This window comes from Heterodontus francisci, chromosome 16 (genome assembly GCF_036365525.1).
Source record: "Heterodontus francisci isolate sHetFra1 chromosome 16, sHetFra1.hap1, whole genome shotgun sequence".
Classification (NCBI taxonomy): domain Eukaryota; kingdom Metazoa; phylum Chordata; class Chondrichthyes; order Heterodontiformes; family Heterodontidae; genus Heterodontus; species Heterodontus francisci.
The window spans coordinates 69,441,791-69,464,089 of NC_090386.1; the positions used below are offsets into that span (position 1 = coordinate 69,441,791).

Here is a 22,299-nt window from a genome sequence, read left to right on the forward strand (position 1 = left end):
TGGCAGAAGGAAGTGAAAATGTGGAAGGCCAGAAAACGTGGTGCAAGTTCAGACAATGGGCCTGAAGATGATCATAGTCCAAGGAAAAGGTCACAAACTTGTGAAAGGAAGTCTGGTCATAGGAGGGGCCGGTCAAGTCGTAGCACTCCAGAAAGGGCTAGGAAATCTAGTAGGGGACGTGGTTTCACATGAGCAGGGACCAGAGAGCAGACGAGGAGCGCCACAAGAAGTAGGAGCCCTTACGATGGAGAAGTTCTAGTAACTACTAACCAGTTAGATGGTAAGTTGGTAAAGGATGCAGAACTAAAAGAGCTTGACAGTTGGACAACCAGCTTGGCCCATAGATGGATCTACACAGAGAAAGTGCTTCCCGATGGTACGTATCTAGCTAAGGCCAGACTTTTAGCTCTGGGAATTGAGGAACGACTAGACGACCAAGAAGTTGGAGTAGACTCCCCAACAGCAGGAAAAGCAAGTTTGAGGATTTTCCTAGCCCTTTTAGCGACACCCTCATTGGAATGCAAGTCCATTGACATCAAAGCAGCATTTTTGCAAGGGAAGTATTTTTAAAACCACCAAAAGAAGCTGGAGATATAGAAGGGAATTTATGGAAGCTAAACAAGTGTGTTTATGGGCTAAACAATGCATCGAGGGTGTGGTACTTTTCAGCTGTGTCCATCCTACTAAAAGCTGGTTGTATTCAGCTAAAAATGGATCTAGCAATGTTTTATTGGTGCTATGAAGAAAAACTAGCAGGCATTTTCTTGATGCACATTGATGATTTTCTGTGGCGAGGATCTGCGGCATTTGAGAAATTTGTGGTAGATAAAGTTCTACAGGAATTTAAAATTGAAAGTTGGGCTTCTGGAGCTTTTAAATATATAAGGTTGAATATTAGGCAGACTAAGTTGGGGGTAATCCTAAATCAACAATTTTACCTAGAGAATTGAGCACCATGCTGAAATAGCGGAGGTTCTGGCCATCATTTTCCAAAACTTACTGGCTACAGACCTGGTGCTGGACGACTGCTAATGTTGCATTGGTGTTTAAAATGGGAGAAAGAGATAGATTGACTAATTACAGGCCAGTTAGCCAAACCTTGTTGGTGGGGAAATGATCAGAAAACGCTCTGAGGGGGCAGTATTAATCGTCATTTGGAAAGGCACAGATTAATCAAGGACGGTCACCATCGATTTGTTATGGGAAGGTTGTGTCTAACTAACCTGATTCAATTTTTTGAATAAGTAACAAGGAAGTTCAATAAAGATAGCGCATTTGATGCAGTCTACATGGATTTTAGCAAGGCTTTGACAAGGATCCATATGGCAGACTGGTCAGAAAAGTGAGAGCCCATGGGATCTAAGGGCAAGTGGCAAGTTGGATCTAAAACTGGCTCAGTGGCGGGAAGCAAAGGGTAATGGTCAATGGGCGTTTTTGTAACTAGAAGGCTATTTGCAGGGCTCGGTACCAGGCCCCTTGTTTTTCATGGTATATATCAATGATTTAGACTTAAATGTAGGGGTTAGGATTAGGAAGTTTGCAGATGATACAACAAATGGCTGTGTGGTTGATAGTGAGGAACAGAGCTGTAGACCACAGGAAGATATCAATGGATTGGTCAGGTGGGGGGAAAAGCATCACATGGAACTCAGTCTGGAGGAAATATGAAATTTGAGGGCGGCAAACAAGGTAAGGGAATACACTAGACTGAGTGGATAAGGAGGACCTATTTCCCTTAGTAAAGAGGTCAGTAACCAGGGGGCATAGATTGAAAGTAATTGGTAGAAGAATTAGAGGGGAATTGAGAAATTTTTTTAACCCCAAGAGTGGTGAGAGTCTGGAACTCACTGCCTGAAAGGGTAAGAGGCAGGCAACCTCATCACATTTAAAAAGTACTCCGATATGCACTTGAAGTGTCCTAATCTACAATGCTATGGACCAAGAGCTGGAATGTGGGATTAGGCTGGATAGACAGGAAGGGCTGAGTGACCTCCTTCTGAAAATTTCTATGTTTCTGTGATTTATAACAGTAATACATTTCACTTAACTTTTATGTCTGTATCTTCAGTTCTTGTCAAATATATGTTACTATATATATCAGTAATTTAATTTTTCCAGACATTAACTACAAAACAATATAGAATCTTGTAGGTATCATATTTTTGGTGCATTTGCAACAACTTGCAGTTTGTCTTTTCAGTACTGATTTTACAAAATTGCAACCCATTTGGTTGGTACTTCACAAATGTAAAAGTTACCCTTGCCTCTTATTTTATAATAACTTATGAAATAAGATTGATGTACCTTGATAAGACAGTAACACTGGTGTTTTCCATGATAGGCTGAAGAAATAAATCATTTAATATTATCTCAGCCAACAGCCAGAAAGGCTATCCGATTAGAAGCTCTTCTTCCACCATGGCAAAAAAAAATTAACCTCAAAGATACCTTGGATAAACTGGAGGTAAGTTCCTTCACATGTAAAGTCAGTGAGTGTTTGCACATTGGCCTTGCAATTCTGCAGAGACTGGGGGAACCATCTAAAAGAAACAGTGGAAATGGTAGAAACATGGGTCAGGATTTTGGGTCAGGATACTGACGTCCAGGTCAAATGGGGGTCACAACCCCACATTGTGTGGGGAACTGTCACCCGGCAGTGATTTTCCCTGAATTGGCTGCTTAGTGGCTAGAGGGTGGGCTCGCTGTCCTGTCCGGAACTGTGGTTGGGGGGGGGGATGCGGTGGTTGGCCGGTGGAGGCCCTCCAGCTTGGAAGGAGATGAAGCCTGCAGTTCAGGTAAGGAGAGAAGAGGGTGCCATCCCTTGCTCCAATTTTATGAACCTTTAAATTTTAAAAATGCCCTCAGCAGCGAGGCCACCATCGTGGAGGGGGAGCCCCTTCATGGGCTGGCCTGTGACTGCAGCTGTGGCCAGGCAAACGGGGAGGGCCTCCAAGCCTGCCTGGAGCACTGCCCACCACCCACCTACCCCTCCGGTTTGCCAACCAGAGCCTGCCTCCAGGCAGCTGGTCGAGTCCCCGATTCCTCCATTTGGCCTCTGGCAATTGGCCTTAATCCCCTTAATTGGCTACTGCCCACTTGCAGACAGGTAACCCTGCTGACACCAACCTTCCCGCCCCCCCCCCCCCCCCCCCAAATCCCATCCAGCCTCTGGGAAAATGGCCCAGGGGCAGGATAGTGCTGTCGCTCTGGCTGGCAGCATGAATTTTCGTGCCTGCCCACCTCTGTGCTTGGCCCCATTAGGGGATCAAAATCCTGCCCATGGTGTCTATGGATATTATTTATATGAATTTCCAGAAGACATTTGATAAAGTCCCTCATAAGAGACTGTTAGCTAATGCTAAAGATCATGGAATTAAGGGCAAATTATTGACCTGGTTAGGAAATTGGCTGAGCAGCAGGAGTCAGAGAGTAGAGATAATGGGCAGCCACTCTAATCGGCAGGATGTGACTAGTGGTATGCTACAAAGATCTGTTTTGGGGCCTCAACTATTCACCATATTTATTAATGACAGATGATGGAATAGAAAGCCACATATCTAATTTTACTGATGATACTAAGATAAGTGCCATTTAAGCAATGTAGATGGCAGCATAAAATTACAAAGGGATATTAATACATTAAGTGAATGGCAAAGCTCTGGCAAATGGATTTCCCAATATAGGTAAATGTGAGGTCATCCATTTTGGACCTAAAGCAGATAGAACAGGGCACTTCCTAAATGGTGAAAAACGAGAAACAGTGAAGCCCCAAAGAGACTTGAGGGTTCAGGTAAATAGATCATTAGAATACAAAGGAAAGAAGTCATGCTTCAGTTATACAAAGCCCTGGTTAGACCACACCTGGAATTACTGTGAGCAGTTCAGGGTACCACATCTAAGGAAGGATAAATTGGCCTTAGAAGGAGTGCAGTATAGCTTTTGCCAGAATGATATCTGGACTCCAAGGATTAATTTATGAAGAGAGATTACACGAACTAGGGTTGCATTCCCTGAAAGTTAGACAGTTAAGGTATAATTTATTGAAATTTTCAAGATACTAAGGGGAAGAGATATGGTAGAGAGAAACTATTTCTGCTGTTTGGGGAGTCTAGGACTAGGGGGCATAGTTTTTTTTTAAAATTAGAGCTAGAATTTTCATGAGTGAAATTAGGAAACAGTTCTACACACAAACCCTGGTAGAAGGTTTCAATTGTTAATTTTAAATCTGAGTTTGATAGATATTTGTTAACTAAAGGCATTAAGGGATATGAGGGCAAAGGCAGGTACAATGGAGTTGCGTCACAGATCGCAACAAATGGCAGTACAGGCTAAGGGGCTAAATGACCTACTCCTGTTCCTATGTTCCTAACCTAGAGTTAAGGTGGAAGACCAGGAGAACCCTTGAGGAATTTCAGGGCCATTATTCTTTGGGAGAGGAAGTATTTCATTTTTATTGACCTAAGGAAAGCAATTGTGATGTCTTCCCCCTTCCCCCGAGATGATTACCTTTGTCCAGCCGTGGACTGTCTCCCCAAAATCTGTGCAGGATTCCCACAGAAAATGAGGTGCATTGGTAATGCAACGCTATGGAACTATTCACAGAGCCATTCAAGAAATCTTTAAATTTCCAATATGTCTAGTCTGCCCCTGACTTTGCCTTGCTCAGAGATGAGCCTTGCTTATTATTCCCCAGAACTTGCTAGCCAGTGGCCTAAATGTTATCACATTTATTACAGTTAAACTAGCCAATTCAAGCTTCCTGTGCCCTAAGCAATTGATCGGGTAATAAATCTGAATCAGCTGACTTAACTTGTTGCAAATTTGAACAAACAGATTACTGCTGGTACATTTTCAGCAATATGTCCACTATCTATAACATGGCACTGAAAGGCATTGTTCAGTTCATCTTGTTACGACCAGGTGAGAAAGAGGTCTAGGGTTCCCTTTCAACCTTCACCTGGTCTTACTGTAACAGGGTTTAATTTTAAACACACCATGTTTTTAGCTCTAACTTTTCACATTTTTCAGGGTTGGCTGACCGGACAGTAGGCGCCTTCATCCGGGATTCCTCCCAGACTTCTTTAACCTGCCCTCTTGATCACGTTTTCCCCTTCCCGGTCTAAACTTTTGCCAGTCGTATGCCTGCCTGTCCCCTTTTGTTCTCGGTGGGGGTCCCTTACAGTTCACCAGCCCTCTGCTGGAGGGTCCTCCTAACACTGGTACAGGACTTAGGGGTGCAGGTTACCCCTCAACCTGGCACATGTGGCAACTCTTGCAGTACTCCACCACATCTTTGTAGAGTTTTGGCTAGCCAAACTGCTGTTTTTTGCGGGCTTTGGTCTTCCGTATACCGGCATGTACAGCCGCTGTAGTCTTGTGTGCCCTTCTTAATATTTCTCCGCAGTATCTCTGCGGCACCACTAACAGGTGAACTACTGTCCACTCCTTGCTCTCAAGTCTGTGAGGAGAACTCCATTTCCTCATCAGTACCTCATTCTTTAAATAGTAGCAACCAGGGACCCCTTCTGCTTTACTTTCAGACTGGGCAGCCTGTGCTAACTCTCAATACTGGGTCAGCTCGCTGAGCCTCTGCTAAGGAAAATCCATTTAATTCATTCCCTGGGTCTCCTAACTTTCCTAGTCACCTGCCTGCAGTGCTAATTCAGTCTCTTCTGGGGGAGCTGGTTTGATTATGGCCTGATCCACTACTCATTCAGGGGTCCGTCTCCTGCCACGGTCCTGTCTCTCTGACCTGCGGTCTTTCTTTCACTACTGCGGGGGCTACCACCTTCACCCCCACCAGTACATTACCTAGGAGTAAGTCAACCCTGTCCACAGGCAAACTAGGGACAATCCATACGGTCACCTGTCCTGAAACTAGGTCGCACTCCAAGTGCATCTGGTGTACAGGCATACACTGCCCTCCAATACCATTCACCACGATTCTGGTGTTCGCTGCACTCTCTGGGAGAAAGGTCAGGCCTTCTCCCAGTAAAAGGAATCTGATGGCTCCTGTGTCCCTGAGAATTACTATGGGCTTGCTGGCCCCACTCGAGGCATATGGGGTTACTTTCCCTTCGGACACAAAACCCTGATAGCCTTCAGGAATCCTATTAGCTTTTCCTGCACTGGCTGTAGTAAACTTCTTGGTTTGCACTCTTACTGCAGTTAAAGCCACAGCTTGGTCTGCAGTGCTTTCCATCAGGGTCCATTCTTCACTGAGCGGGTGTGCCCTGATAAACCCTACCGGTTTTCCCTTTAGTTTCCAGCAGTCAGCTCTTAAATGCCCTGCTTTGTTACACCGGCCTCTGGGTCTCACTCTTGCTCACAGCACCTTCCTTTTTGACTGGAGGAGGGCCCCCTGTGTCTCCTACTTTCCTTTCTCTCCCAGGACTGCCTGGGCTCCTATCACCTTCCCACCCTTTGTCCTTTTTGGATTTGTGGGGTGACTACATAGACTCTGATATTTGGGTTTGGATCCTGCAATATTGATAGGTGAAGATAAGAAAAATAGATACCAAAACTCTGTAGTCTACCAATGTTTTGTGCAATTTGGCACCTGTACCAATTAATATTTTTAAGTCCTAGGAAATCACTTTTTGTAATCTGTATGTATCTACAACAGGCATTTCCAGACCAGGAAATAGTATGGGTTGGATAAGTGGTAAAAATAAAATTTTGCATGCTTATTGTTGTGCCATAATTGTAAACACAATTACATAGAATGCAATTATAATTTTGCTATAGGAAATATTTCCCTTGGGTGTTTTCTGCCCTAATTATACCATAGATCTTGTGTCACACCAATGCATTCTTTCTTGCACAGTGACACAAGAAGAGCCGTATAATTGTATTAATCCAGACTTGCAGCTGTGCTTGGCAAACGTGGACAGATGTCCCAGACTGTTATTGGCATATGTCACCTGCAGTATATCTGTAGATTATTCATAGTCAGGGCTTTAAACTTTCAATGTTAAAAGCCTCAGCCAGCCACCTGCACTTTCCATTCAAGTTGATCAAAAAGAACAATTATTAGAAATGTCAGCCATTGGAAATTTTAATAGCAGTTGGACTCCTCTGTGCATAGTTCTGTACAAATGTTTCATTGCACACATTGGCCTATGACTTTGTCTCACTGAACAACAGTGCAAGCAAGCTATTCATTTGGGTCTATTTTTAACAATGATACAATCAACACTTGGTACATTGAAACTAGGCATTAATCTCAACCACTAAAATTGTATCCCGACTACAAGCACTGTGCATTATACAACCTATCCCCTCTGCACATGAAAATTCTAGTTTAATGCTATATTATGAGCATTTCAGGCTCTGAGTGTACTACTATGAGAATGGATTAAGATGATCTATTCTCATTTAAACTGAGAGAAGAGTTTTATCTCTGCTGTCTAGATACCATTAATGAAAGGAGAGTGTTTCTTCATCCTTCACTTTTTGTAATGTTTGTATATGCCACTTATCTACATGTACATATCACCATTAGAAATAAGTGATCCTTTTTCATAATGCTTGTGACAAATTTTTTCTATGTGTATAATTGTTTTACAGAGAAGAAGAGTGGAAGAGATCATGAGCGATGAAGCAGGACTGACAATAAATCGAATCATATAATAGGCAATGTGTCATAAAATTTTTGTACCAGTTGATGGAGCATCACTTTTGGGAGCACCACTTGTAACATTGTTACTGTTAATAAAACTCAGTACACCTTGATGGCAACTTAATAAAACATTTAGATAGAAGGAACAATGCGGTGCACAATATATTCATAAAATGCAAGTATCAACAGAGTTCAAAATCAGTTATGAAGTTTTAATTGGATTTAGATTTCATATTTTAAAACATGCACCTTTGAATGTTATCTAATGTTGTCTGCCTAATACAACTAAAAATGAATTTGAATTTTTTGAAGTTCTAATAGAATCATCTTTGTGAGCTAACAGTTTTCATTTTACTCCATTTCTTTTTATTCTCAATCTGGAATAAAGTTTGCAAAAGATTTATTTTAAAATACTTATGTTTTGGGCCTCAATTAAACTTGTTTTAATTTTTCATTCTAATCAGAATTTTTGAGTCCCTCTAAAGATAAGCTTTAAAAATCTGATTTTTTTTGCATCAAAATACATCTAATGGAAAAATGATTGTAAGTACAATTGTACAAATATTCATAACAACCAGCTTACTACATGGATATGTAATTCTTCTATCCACTATTTTAGAAAATCATATGAGTGTTGTTAGCAGACAGGAATTTCATACAAATTTGTTACTAATATTGCAGTGTAATTTTCAAGGTATTAAAGTTCTGAAAACCAAGATTTATTAATTTGTATGTCAGCAGACTGGGCATTGTTTACTTTCAAATGTTGAACATCAATTGCAGTGGAGAAGTCGTTAGCAACATATTTTGGGGAAAAAAATTCTTTAAAGAGGATAATCATGATGGCTCACATACAAATTAGTGCAATATTTGCACTGTAGTTCAGTACATAGGCCTAGGGTTAGATTACTATTTTTGTTGAAGTGCCTTTTACAATTTTGAGGCACTGGCTTCATTTAAATTTGCCAAGTGAACGCTAAGCAGCCATTCCAATGCAGTTTGCAGATTCAGTAAAGGAAATCCAACTGGAGTTGCCTCCAGGAAGCTAAGTCAAGGAGGAGGAGGTTGTGAGGGCAACAAGGGTTATTTCACTTAATTATTTCACTTCTCTCAATAATACTTCCAAACACTCTTCACCACCACCAACGTCCCCCCCACGACTCTCAACAATTTCCTCCCCTCAATCCATACATTTATGAATGGTAAATAGATTTATCGTTCAGGTGGTAATAATTCAGTGTAAATTTATTGCTTGTTAATTTAGTTCAAAGACTCAGTCTGATTTGGAGTGGGAGGTTGTAGTAAGTTGTTTTCCCAAATACTTTGCAGAAACCTCATAAACTTGTTATTCCATATCTTTCCTTCAGTTTATCAAATGGAAGAATATATTATCTAGGTATAAATTTATGATTCTTTTTGTGTATTATTCCAAAGTACTGGGGTGAAATCATTTTTCAAAGCTTTATTGCTTCAATCTGGAATATTAGGCTGAATTTTCCTGGATGGGTTGCAATCCTGATGCATCTTCAATTCCTGGTCGGGAACCCAGAAGTGGCTGTGGTGGGACGTTAGTTGTGATCTTCCTGGAGGCAGCCAATTAAGCCACCTCCAGGAGCCAATTAAGGCCAGCGGGTGGGCCAATAGGAGGACCCGCAGTGATGTCTGGCCGACAGTTCCAGCAGGAGAGTTGACTGCTGCTGAAGGCTGGCAGGCGACCGCGAGGGCGCCTCAAAATTGAGGCGCTATCTGCAGCATTGGGAAAAATTAAAATTCAACCCCTCCACAGAATGCCTTATGGCTGGCAAGATCTCTCAGATGTCAGGTAGCCGACCCGCCGTGCTATTTTGCAACTTTACTCCCGATCCTGCAGAGGTAGGACTGGGAAAATTCAACCCACTGACTCTGTCATTCTTCATGTTTGAGCTCTATTGGTGTTGACATACTCTTTTTAAGAAAATGCATACACTTTCTAGCAGGGATCATATTATTAAAGTGATGAGAAATGAAACTGTAACTGATTTTTCCCTTCCTTTGCCCAGATTGCTGACAAAAGCTGGAGCATCCTTCACCAGCAAATTGATCACTGATTAGGAAACACACTTTGGAGCTGCTTCTCTGTATAGTTAAGTATTACATAACAAGGTGCTTGCTCTTCTGCATTAAACAATTAGGGGAGTCAACAAAAAACATTAGACCAACTTTAACTTGGGGTAAGCAGGGTGTGGAATGGGCAGGAAGCCCCCAGGGGAAGCTGAGCATGAGATTTACAGGGTCTCATGTTAGGTTACCCCACTGATTACCTGCAGTATCAGACAGTTTACCCCCACGTAATTTCCAGCATGACTCCCGAATATGCTTAAAGTAGGGATTCACCTGTTAAAGTAAAATTGCATTTTCCCCTTTCATTTGCTGTATTCACACTGCTTTAAAGTGCAGCAAATAGTTGGAAAATGCTTTCTGGCAGCCAGGATGAATATTAAGGGTGCTCCACACTTTCCAGCTGGAGGTTTTAATTGAGCAAGTGGGAGAAAACAGGGAGCAGCTCTTTTCCCACAAACCACTAGTATATCTCCCAAGGCCAGGAGGAAGCAGGCATGGATCAAGATGGCTGAACGGGTCAGTGCCTTCCACATCACTTCTAGGTCTTGGTCTCAGTGTAGGAAGAGGTTCCATGTCCTTGCAAGGACAACAAGTGTAAGAAAATCTCTTAATTTTTCCACTTCTCACAATTTCACCTCACGACACTCTTTACCCCCCTCCCTCACCACTCTCAACAATTTCATTCCTTCAATCACAAAAGAAAACTGTAATACCTCTCTTTCTCATTATAAAGGACACTCACCTCTTCCTTTCTTCATACCACACACAGACATCATTCTTTGTCATATACTACTACTAGAACACTAACCACTCCTTCCACTATTCATTCTTAGCTCCACATTCCACGCCCTTGGGCCTGGATTCTATAGGCCGACGAGAAAAATGCAGGCCGCGCGTCGTGGAACTGCGGCGATCCGAAGCGCAGCGGCTTATTAGCATGCCTGGGTTGGGCAACCCCCCCATGACATGGAGTGGATGGGCTGACTGAAGCTGCAAATGGCATCAGCTGACAAATCAGCAAGTGCTGGCGCCATATTTAAACAGCAGCCAGCCCTGCAGTCATTCAGAATCCATTTAAAAACCTTGCTGCTGGAGCTGACCAGCCAGCACAGAAGGTGTTTATCTGCATCTGAAAACCAATACCCCTGAAAGGCACAGGAGATGGCAGAGGTGCAAGGAAGGGTGGCCCTATAGTTCAGCGATGCCTCCCTGCTCACTCTCCTCCAGGCTGCACAGACAAGACGGGTGGTCCTTTTTCCCCAGTGATGTTAAGAGGCCCTCCTGCCTGACCATGCAATCCTGGATGGAGATTGCAGAGGAGGTAAGCTGCTGTGGGGTCACCCGCTGAGACTGGGTCCAGTACAGCAAAAGGATGAACAGTCTCATGCACACAGCAAAAGTAAGTGGCACTATTTTTAGCGGTACCATCTGACCTGGGTTTGCCCACACTGGCACATGGGTGTCACTGCCATGTCAAAGACAGGGAGGTCGGGTGGGGAGGATTGATGCCACATGGGTGGCTGCATGTGTGAAAGAACTCTCCCTCAATTGCACCCCAGAGCATGGCAGCTACATGACAGGCTGAGTCCATATTACACACTGATTGTCCCCCACCTTTTGTTGTAGCTCCCCTGTTGTGAAAATCATCATGTTTGCAATGTTATACATCTGCATCCTTGATCTTCCAGGCAAAGAGGGTGCACAATGCGAGGGCGTCCTCCAGGACTGGCAGAGGAGTGCCAGACATCCCAGGCTGAGGAGGAGGCCCTAGAGCTGAATGGCAGCCAGGGGACATGCCATTTCAGACTTGGAGCTTGGGTTCCCGGGTGAACATACATCTCTTTGACAGTGCAGTGATTCGTCGAAACATTTCATTTGTGGACACAGTGCTGTCTTATTAGTGTTATGTACGCCAGTGAACTTAAAACTGTGCTCTTCACGTTGTCTCGTGCAGGGCGATGCTCCGAGGTGGCATCAGAGGCCCTGGAGAGTGCCAGCACCTCTGAGGAAGAGGCAGTCTCAGAGGATGCAGCATCCCATGACACTCCCGCACCTTCCACCAGCGCAGAGACACTCACCTCAGTGGGAACCCTTTCGGCTTTAGAGTCTGGGTCACAAGCTGGTGAGAGCACCACACGCCCCTGAGCAGCTGGCTGAGGCTGAGACAGCTGAGGCCTCTGACAGTCGGAGGACTGTGGGTGTCCAGGCCCATGCTGAGCCCCAGGTTGATGATGACCCTCTAGTGTCAACAGCACAGGGCATGCTGGAAGAGGTAAGGCAACATCTGGGAGAGATGCCACAGGCCATGCGCAGCCATGAGCGGACAATGGGGGAGTCCATCCAGGCCATGATAGATGCCATGTCCCAGGAAAATGAGCGCATGGCTTCCTCCATGGAGAGGATGGTGACCCTCATGGAGAGCCACATTGCACAGATGCGCACTGACCTGCAAACCCTCACCTCGGCCATGAGCTGGGTGCAGCAGTGGCTAGGCGAGAGAGGGACCAGGGGCCTGGAGAGTGTCTTCCTGGTCCTTAGGAGAGCAGTGAGGTTCTTATGAGCCTCGAGAGGGAGGAGGCGAGCCAACAGTCCATATCATGGGTTTCTCCTCAGGGTGATTTCACTGTGGACGCTGGCTCCTCAGCCCCTCCGCCGGTGAGTCCAACTCCAGCAGCCATAATGTCTGAGGAGAGCCCTGCACTAGTGCAAGAGGCCCTCAGGCAGCCGGGGCCCTCCAGGCCTTGTGCGCCCAGAGGACAACCACCCAAGTCATCCAAAGCCAGAGGGCGTCCTGATCAGCAGTCCGTCTCTAGTCAAGCTGCTAGCACAGAGGTTGCACTGTGAAGGAGCACCCGCAAACGTTTCAAAAAGACACCGTGACACATATGGGTTATCACAGGTGATACGCCCATGTATTAATTACTTCTCACTAAATGCGCTTTTCTAACAGGTGTCTCCTTTTTATTGTGTGAATGATGCATGCCATGTACTGACTATGTCTCCTCCCATTACATCATTGACCTGAGAGCAATGTCAATGTATGGACAAACATCATCGCCATGCCAGTATGCATGATGTGGCACTGCATGGATGCAGTCACATGGACAATGGCTCAGTCATCTGTTGCCAGTAATGGTGTAGACACAGATGCAGAAGACTGCCTACCAGATGAAGCACGGTGATGTGTGACATGGGGAGCATATTGTGCACCTCAGGGATTGTAGAAGTGCTCATCAGTAAGGCATTGCTGTGCATCCCTTACTCTTTGCTCTCCCTGTCTGCGCTGCATTGATGATCTTAGTCCTCCCCTGCGCATATCTGCTGTACCTCCTCTGTGTCCTTATCGTCCGAGGATGTATCCTGCTCCCGTCTCTCATCATCCTGAAAGGCCTCGCCCCTCTGTATTGCAAAGTTGTGCAGAGCACAGTATACAGCAACAATGCGCACAACCCTTTCTGGTGAGTACTGCAGGGCCCACCTGATATATCCAGGCAGCAGAAGCACATCTTCAGCAGGCCGATGGCCTGCTCGATGGTAGCTCGTCGAGCCACGGCAGGCGTTGTATCTCTCCTCTGCATTGCTGGTGGGGTTTCTCACTGGAATCAGGAGCCATGTCTGCAAGGGGGTAGCCCTTGTCCCCAGGAATCCACCCCTATATCTGAGCCAGTGCAGTGAAGAGCATTGGCACCTGGGACTGGCGCAGGAGGAATGAGTCATGGAAGCTGTCTGGAAAGTGGACACACACTTGCAGGAAGCGTTTCCTGTAATCGCATACTCGCTGCATGTTGAATGAGTAGAAGCTCTTTCTATTCAGGTATGCGGCTGGTTGTCCGGCTAGAGTCGTGATGGCCACATGCTTTCAGGTGATGACCCTTGGACCTGTGGGAATCCCGCGATGGCCCCAAATTCAAGGGCCCTCTGGCGCTGACTCTCAGGGTCTGTCCTAAAGCACACATAGTCACCGGCCCTCCTGTACAAGGCATCGGTGACCTCCCTAATACAGCAGTGGACTGCTGACTCTGGAGCGCCACACAGATCGCCGGTGGGTCCCTGGAATGATGCGGAGGCGTAGCAGTTAAGAGCTGCGGTGACTTTGAGGGCATCGGATATAGGGTGTCCATCAAACCCCATCGGCTGCAAGCCATCATTCAGCAGTGCACAGAGAAGCGTCACTGTCTCTCTGCACATCCGCAGTCACTGGCGCTCCGATATCGCCAGGTATGTCATGCGGGGCCTGTAGACCCGCTGTCTTCTCAGGCGTCGAAAGTGCCTTGCTGGCTGCTGCTGCTCACTTCCATGAGCTTCCACGTGGGCTGTGCCTGCCTCTTGGTTCCGCCTCTGGTGCATATGTATCCTCATGGCACTTGTATCAAGAAAAACTGGGTGGACCAGCCCCATCTGTACACTGCAAGTGAACTCAGTTCCTTCAGTAGGTCAATGGCACCTATCGGAGCAGAGAGTGATGTAAATTGGTGCTTCAGCTGCATTCCGTCATCACCTATATGGCATTGCATGGCATGACATGACATTGCCCATCTCAGTTTGCATAAGAGCAGGGCAGCATGAGCACGGTCAGGTTTTTGATGCATGGATGGGACCATTGGGAACCTTCAACCCACTACCATTTTTGGCCCCTACCCTACACAAAGAGGTCATGGAGTGCATTGGCCGATTGCAAGGTCAGCCTCCTTCACCCTCCCCTCCACCCACCGCAAACGTTAGCAAGCGCAGAGTGGGCCCCTTTACGGAAGAAAGGCACAGGGTTCCTCCCTTCTTGAATGCAGAGTTTAAACCCACACATTGTAGCCCCCCACCCACTTCCCTTCTGGCATGCAGAGTTGAAACCCACAAATTGCACTCCCGCATCCAACCTCACATGCTCTAAGGACTGACGCTTCGATGCCGCCGGCTTTTTACAGATGTGAAAGTGAAGGCACGTGAGTGCCGCACGTCCAGATGAAGATTGCAACCTGCTGCCTGAATCACAGCGGCCTGCATATTAATAAATGGTAAATGCCCATATGCATATTCAAATCCGGGTCCTGTCGCCAGGTGGCAGGGGGCCAACACGAGGCCTCACCGCCGCTGGCGAGATCGGGTCAAGTGCTGCCAGTGTCGAGGTCTGCGGCGGACCTCATCTGGGGCAATCTTCATGCCCGTCCACCCCCCCGCCACCAATCCCAACATTAAGGCCCCTATAAAATCCAGCCCTTGGAGTTACATTCAGCATGTCGCTCTCCTCAATTCCATCTGACATCTCTTCCCCCCTCTCAACAGATGCACTATATTCTGAAGCCTCACACATCTCCATATACTTTCTCTTTCTACAGGGCAAGACTGCAGACAATGAAATGGAAAGAGTCGCGCCTGGGAGAAGTATTTAACATTGCCCTCACTGAAGCAGACCAGGACAACCTGAGATCAGTGGCCCAGGCAGAGACAGCAACATTGGGGGAGACAAGGCTAGTCGCATACCAGAGCTGAGTGTCTGCATATTACTTACAACCATTCCTTCATTTCAGCAAAGATGCAGCAATTGGTACAATGTCAAGCTGATGAGCTCTTTGCTCAATTTCCTTCCTAGCAACAAGAGCCTCCAGTCCAAGAAGTCTGCAAACACAGTATTTCATTGATATAAGAGTTAGAGTCATAGAGTTATACAGCTCAGAAACAGGCCATTGGACCCATCGTGTTGGCCATCAAGCACCCATCTATTCTAATCCCATTTTCTAGCACTAGGCCCATAGCCTTGTATGCTGTGGCGTTTCAAGTGCTCATTCAAATGCTTCTTAAATGTTGCAGGTTCCTGCCTCTACCACCCCTTCAGGCAATGTGTTCCAGATTCCAACCACCCTCTGGGTGAAAACATTTTTCCTCAAATCCCCTCTGAAGCTTCTGCCCCATACCTTAAATCTATGCCCCCTGGATATTGACATCTCTGCTAAGGGAAAAAGTTTCTTCCTACCTACCCTATCTATTCCCCTCATAATTCTGTACACCTCAATCAGGTTCCCCCTCAGCCTTCTGCTCTAAGGAAAACAACTCTAGCCTATCCAGTCTCTCTTCATAGCTGAAATGCTCCAGCCCAGGCAACATCCTGTGAATCTCCTCTGCACCCTCTCATGTGTAATCACATCCTTCCAATAGTGTGGTGACCAGCACTGTACACAGTCCTCCAACTGTGGCCTAACTAGTGTTTTATACAGTTCCATCATAACCTCCCTGCTCTTTTATTCTATGCCTCGGCTAATAAAGGCAGGTACCCCATATGCCTTCCTAACCACCTTATCTACCTGTGCTGCTGCCTTCAGTGATCTATGGACATGTACACCAAGGTCCTTCTGACCCTCTGTACTTCCTAGGGTCCTACCATCCATTGTATATTCCTTGCCTTGTTAGTCCTCCCAAAATGCATCACCTCACTCTTCTCAAGATTAAATTCCATTTGCCACTGCTCTGCGCATCTTACCAGCCCATCTATATCATCCTGTAATCTAAGGCTTTCCTCCTCACTATTTACGACACCACGAATTTTTGTCATCTGCGAACTTACTGATCATACCTCCTACATTCACGTCTAACTCATTAATGTATACTACAAACCGCAAGGGTCCCAGCACCGATCCCTGCAGTACACCACTGGTCACAGGCTTCCAATCGCAAAAACAACCCTCGACCATCACCCTCTGCCTCCTGCCACTAAGCCAATTTTGGATCCAATTTGCCAAATTGCCCTGGATCCCATGGGCTCTTACCTTCTTAACAAATCTCCCATGCGGGACTTTATCAAAAGCCTTACTGAAGTTCATGTAGACGACAGCAACTGCTTTACCCTCATCTACACATCTAGTCACCTCCTCAAAATTCAATCAAGTTTGTTAGACATGATCTCTCCCTGACAAAGCCACGCTGACTATCCTTGATTAATCCCTGCCTTTCCGAGTGGAGATTAATCCTGTCCCTCAGAATTGTTTCCAATAGTTTCCCTACCACTGATGTTAGACTCACCTGCCTGTAATTACCTGGTTTATCCCTGCTACCCTTCTTGAATAATGGTACCACATTTGCTGTCCTCCAGTCCTCTGGCCAGAGAGGATTTGAAAATTTGCATCAGAGCCCCTGCTATCTCCTCCCTTGCCTCAGATAGCAGCCTGGAATACATCTCATCTGGGGGGCCTGGGGATTTATCTACTTTTAAGCCCGCTAAAACCGCTAATTCCTCCTCCCTTTCAATGCTAATTTGTTCAAGTATATCACAATCCCCGTCTCTGATTTGGACACCTACATCGTCGTTCTCCATCGTGAACACAGATGAAAAGTAATCATTTAAAACCTCACCTACGTCCTCCGGCTCCACACACAAATTGCCACTTTGGTCCCTAATGGGCCCTACTCTTTCCCTGATTATCCTTTTGCCCTTAATATATTTAAAACGCCTTTGGATTTTCCTTTATCTTGCCCGCCAGTGTTCTTTCATGCCCCCTCTTCGCTCTCCTAATTAAGTACCCCCTACACTTTCTATACTCCTCTAGGGTTCCGCTGTTCTCAACCCTCTGAATCTGCCATAAGCCTCCTTTTTCTTTCTGATCCAATCCTCTATATCCTTTGACATTCAGGGTTTCCTGGAGTTGTTGGTTCTGCCCTTCACCTTTACGGGAATATGATGGCACTGAACCTTCACTAGTTCCTTTTGGAATGACTCCCACTGGTCTGATGTAGACTTTCCTACAAGTAGCTGCTCCCAGTCCACTTTGGCCAGATCCTGTTTTATCATATTGAAATCGGCCTTCCCCCAATTCAGTACCTTTTATTTCCGGTCCATCTTTGTCCTTTTCGATAACTACCTTAAATCTTAATAAAATTGTGGTCACTATCCCCAAAATGCTCCCCCACTGACACTTCGACCACTTGTCCGGCCTCATTCCCGAGGATTAGGTCCCGTTCCGCCCCTTCTCTTGTAGCACTTTCTACGTGCTGGCTCAAAAAGCTGTCCTGTATGCATTTTAAGAATTCCACCCTCTTTAAGCCTTTTGTACTGAGACTATCCCAGTTAATATTGGGGAAGTTGAAATCCCCTACTATTATTATCCTATTATTTTTACACCTTTCTGAGATTTGCCTACATATCTGCTCCTCTATCTCTCCCTAACTATTTGGAGGCCTGTAGTACACTCCCAGCCATGTGATTTACGCCCTTTTTGTTTTTAATTTCTACCCATATGGCCTCATTTGAGGAACCATCTAAGATATCATCAATTACTGCAGTAATTGACTCCTTGATCAATAGTGCAAAGGAACCTCCTCTTTTACACCTCCCCTGCCCTGACCCCTCTGGTCACATCTGAAGATTCTATATCCTGGAATATTGAGCTGCCAGTCCTGTCCTTCCCTCAACCATGTCTCTGTGATAGCAATAATAATATATTCCCATGTGTTAATCAATGCCCTCAATTCATTAGCCTCAGTTGTCAGACTCCTTGTGTTAAAGTAGATGCAATCTAAGGGGAGGCAGTGGCGTAGTGGTATTGTCACTGGAATAGTAACCCAGCGACCCAAGGTATTGCTCTGGGGATATGGGTTCAAATTCCACCACAGCAGAAGGTGGAATTTGAATTCAATTAATAAATCTGGAATTGAAAAGCTGGTCTAATGATGGCCATGAAACCATTGAAAACTCTGCTGTCCTTACCTGGTCTGGCCTACATGTGACTCCAGACCCACAGCAATGTGGTTGACTCTTGCATGCCCTCTGATGGCCTAGCAAGCCACTCAGTTGTATCTAACCGCTACGCAGTCAATAAGAAGGAATTAAACCTAGGCATCGACTTAGGCACAGGAATGACGACGGCAAACCCAGCCCTGTCGACCTGCAAAGCCCTCCTTACTAACATCTGGGGCGTGTGCCAAAGTTGGGAGACCTGTCCCACAGACTAGTCAAGCAACAGCCTGACATTGTCATACTCCCGGAATCATACGCGACAAACAACGTCCCAGACTCTGCCATCACCACCGGCAGGACAGACCCAGCAGAGGTAGCGGCACAGTGGTATACAGTTGCCCTGGGAGTCCTCAACATTGACTCTGGACCCCATGATGTCTCATGGCATCAGGTCGAATATGGACAAGGAAACCTCCTGCTGATTACCACCTACCGCCCTCCCTCAGCTGATGAGTCAGTACTTCTCCATGTTAAACAGCACTTGGAAGAAGCACTGAGGGTGGCAAGGGCACAGAATGTACTCTGAGTGGGGGACTTCAATGTCCATCACCAAGAGTGGCTTGGTAGCACCACTACTGACCGAGTTGGCCGAGTCCTAAAGGACATATCTGCTAGACTGGGTATGCGGCATGTGGTGAGGGAACCAACAAGAAGGGAAAACATACTTGACCTCGTCCTCACCAATCTGCCTGCCGCAGATGCATCTGTCCATGACAGTATTGGTAGGAGTGACCACCGCACAGTCCTTGTGGAGACGAAGTCCCACCTTCACATTGAGGATACCCTCCTTCGTGTTGTGTGGCATTACCACCGTGCTAAATGGGATAGATTTCGAACAGATCTAGTAGTGCAAAACTGGGCATCCATGTGGTGCTGTGGACCATCAGCAGCAGCAGAATTGTATTCAACCACAATCTATAACCTCATGGCCTGGCATATCCCCCACTCTACCATTAGTATCAAGCCAGGAAACCAACCATGGTTCAATGAAGAGTGCAGGAGAGCATGCCAGGAGCAGCATCAGGCATACCTCAAAATGAGGTGTCAACCTGGTGAAGCTACAACACAGGACTATCTGCGTGCCAAACTGCGTAAGCAGCATGCGATAGACAGAGCGAAGCGATCCCATAACCAACGGATCAGATCTAAGCTCTGCAGTCCTGCCACATCCGTTCATGAATGGTGGTGGACAATTAAACAACTAACTGGAGGAGGTGGCTCCACAAATATCCCCATCCTCAATGATGGGGGAGCCCAGCACATCAGTGCGAAAGATGAGGCTGAAGCATTTGCAACAATCTTCAGCCAGAAGTGCCGAGCTGATGAACCATCTCGGCCTTCTCTTGAAGTCCCCTGCATCACAGATGCCAGATTTCAGCCAATTCGATTCTCTCCGCATGATATCAAGAAACGACTGAAGGCACTGGATACTGCAAAGGCTATGGGCCCTGACAATATTCCGGCAATAGTACTGAAGACCTGTGCTCCAGAACTTGCCGCACCCCTAGCCAAGCTGCTCCAGTACAGCTACAACACTGGCATCTACCTCACAATGTGGAAAATTGCCCAGGTATGTCCTGTACACAAAAAGCAGGACAAGTCCAACCTGGCCAATTACCGCCCCATCAGCCTATTCTCAATCATCAGTAAAGTGATGGAAGGTGTTATCAACAGTGCCATCAAGCGGCGCTTGCTTAACAATAACCTGCTCAGTGACGCTCAGTTTGGGTTCTGCCAGGGCCACTCAGCTCCTGACCTCATTACAGCCTTGGTTCAAACATGGACAAAAGAGCTGAACTCAAGAGGTGAGGTGAGAGTGACTGCCCTTGACATCAAGGCAGCATTTGACCGAGTATGGCATCAAGGACCCTAGCAACACTGAGGTCAACGGGAATCAGGGGGAAAACCCTCAGCTGGTTGGAGTCATACCTAGCGCAAAGGAATATGGTTGTGGTTGTTGGAGGTCAATCATCTGAGCTCGAGGACATCACTGCAGGAGTTCCTCAGGGTAGTGTCCTAGGCCCAACCATCTTCAGCTGCTTTATCAATGACCTTCCTTCAATCATAAGGTCAGAAGTGGGAATGTTCGCTGATGATTGCACAATGTTCAGCACCATTCGTGACTCCTCAGATTCTGAAGCAGTCTGTTTAGAAATGCAGCAAGGATTGGACAATATCCAGGCTGATAAGTGGCAAGTAACATTCGCGCCACACAAGTGCCAGGCAATGACCATCTCCAACAAGAATCTAACCATCTCCCCTTGACATTCAATGACATTACCATCGCTGAATCCCCCACTATCAACATCCTAGGGGCTACCATTGACCAGAAACTGAACTGGAGTAGCCATATAAATACTGTGCTACAAGAGCAGGTCAGAGGCTAGGAATCCTGCTGTGAGTAATCATCTCCTGACTCCCCAAAGCCTATCCAGCATCTACAAGGCACAAGTCAGGAGTGTGATGGAATGCTCCCTACTTGCCTGGATGGGTGCAGCTCCAACAACACTCAAAAAGCTCAACACCATCCAGGACAAAGCAGCCCACTTGATTGGCACCCCATCTACAAACATTCACTCCCTCCACCAACGACGCACAGTGGCAGCAGTGTGTACCATCTGCAAGATGCACTGCAGCAATGCACCAAGGCTCCTTAGACAGCACCTTCCAAACCTGCAACCTCTACCAACTAGAAGGACAAGGGCAGTAAATGCATGGGAACACTACCACCTGCAAGTTCCCCTCCAAGTCACACACCATCCTGACTTGGAACTATATTGCCGTTCCTTCACTGTCACTGGATCAAAATCCTGGAACTTCCTTCCTAACAGCCCTGTGGGTGTACCTACCCCACATGGACTGCAGCAGTTCAAGAAGGCAGCTCACCACCAGCTTCTCAAGGGTAATTAGGGATGGGCAATAAATGCTGACCTGGCCAGCGATGCCCATATCCCATGAATGAATTTTTAAAATTCCAGCCTTGCATTATTTGCTTGTGCCTTTAACAGGTCTATATTTGCTCTACCTTCCAGACTGACTTAATTTCTGTTCTATATTTGGCTGTGCATCACCCCCTACTGTACCTCCACTCTGTCTCCCCTGCCAAGTTAGTTTAAACGCAGCCCAACAGCACTAGAAAACCTTCCAGCAAGGATGTTGGTCCCGATCTGGTTCAGGTGCAACCCGTCCAACTTGTACAGTTCCCCCCTTCGCCAGAAACAGACCCAGTGATCCAGGAAACTACTCTTGCATCATGTCTTCAGCCACACATTCATCTGCATCCTCCTATTCCTATACTCACTAGCACGTGGCATTGGGAGTAATCCAGAGATTACAACTTTTGAAGTCCTGCTTTTTAACCTGCTACCTAGCTCCCTAAATTCTTGTTGCAGGACCTCATCCCTCTTTCTGCTTATGTCAATGGTACCAGTGTGAATCACGACCTCTGACTGTTCACCCTCCCCTTTCAGAATGTCCTGCTGCTGCTCCGTGACATCCTTGGCCCGAGCACCAGGGAGGCAACGTACCATCCTGGAGTCACGTTTGCGGCCACAGAAACACCTATCTGTACCCCTTATGATAGAATCCCCTAACACTTGACTGTTGACTGAGCAATAAGCTGATCCCTCACACCTTCTGATGCAAGGCGTTGAAGTGGCGCTCATTCTTCTATTGCTTCCTGCTTTTCTCACTCATCTTGTTTGATAAGGCTTGCTCCTCCAAAGATAGGCCTTTTTGTAATTCAAATTTGTAAAGAATGCAGCACACAACAACAATGCAGGAGAATCTTTGTGGGGCATGTTAGGGACCATTCCCCTGCCCCAAAACTTCACCTTCAGCATCCCTTTAGTGTGCTCAG

At 46.2% G+C, this 22,299-nt stretch overlaps 1 protein-coding gene across 4 annotated transcripts in view; it reads left to right on the plus strand.

The window, feature by feature from the left end:
- LOC137378484 (protein LKAAEAR1-like) overlaps nucleotides 1-7,971 on the plus strand; it is a 57,246-nt gene extending 49,275 nt beyond the window's left edge. For all 4 annotated transcript variants that reach the window (XM_068048817.1, XM_068048815.1, XM_068048816.1 and 1 more), the window contains 2 exons: nucleotides 2,342-2,464; nucleotides 7,570-7,971. In XM_068048817.1, coding sequence (XP_067904918.1) covers nucleotides 2,342-2,464; nucleotides 7,570-7,632 — 186 coding nt within the window. In that variant the 3' untranslated portion in view covers nucleotides 7,633-7,971. The remainder of the gene's footprint in view (nucleotides 1-2,341; nucleotides 2,465-7,569) is intronic.
- The last annotated feature ends 14,328 nt before the right edge of the window (nucleotides 7,972-22,299 follow it).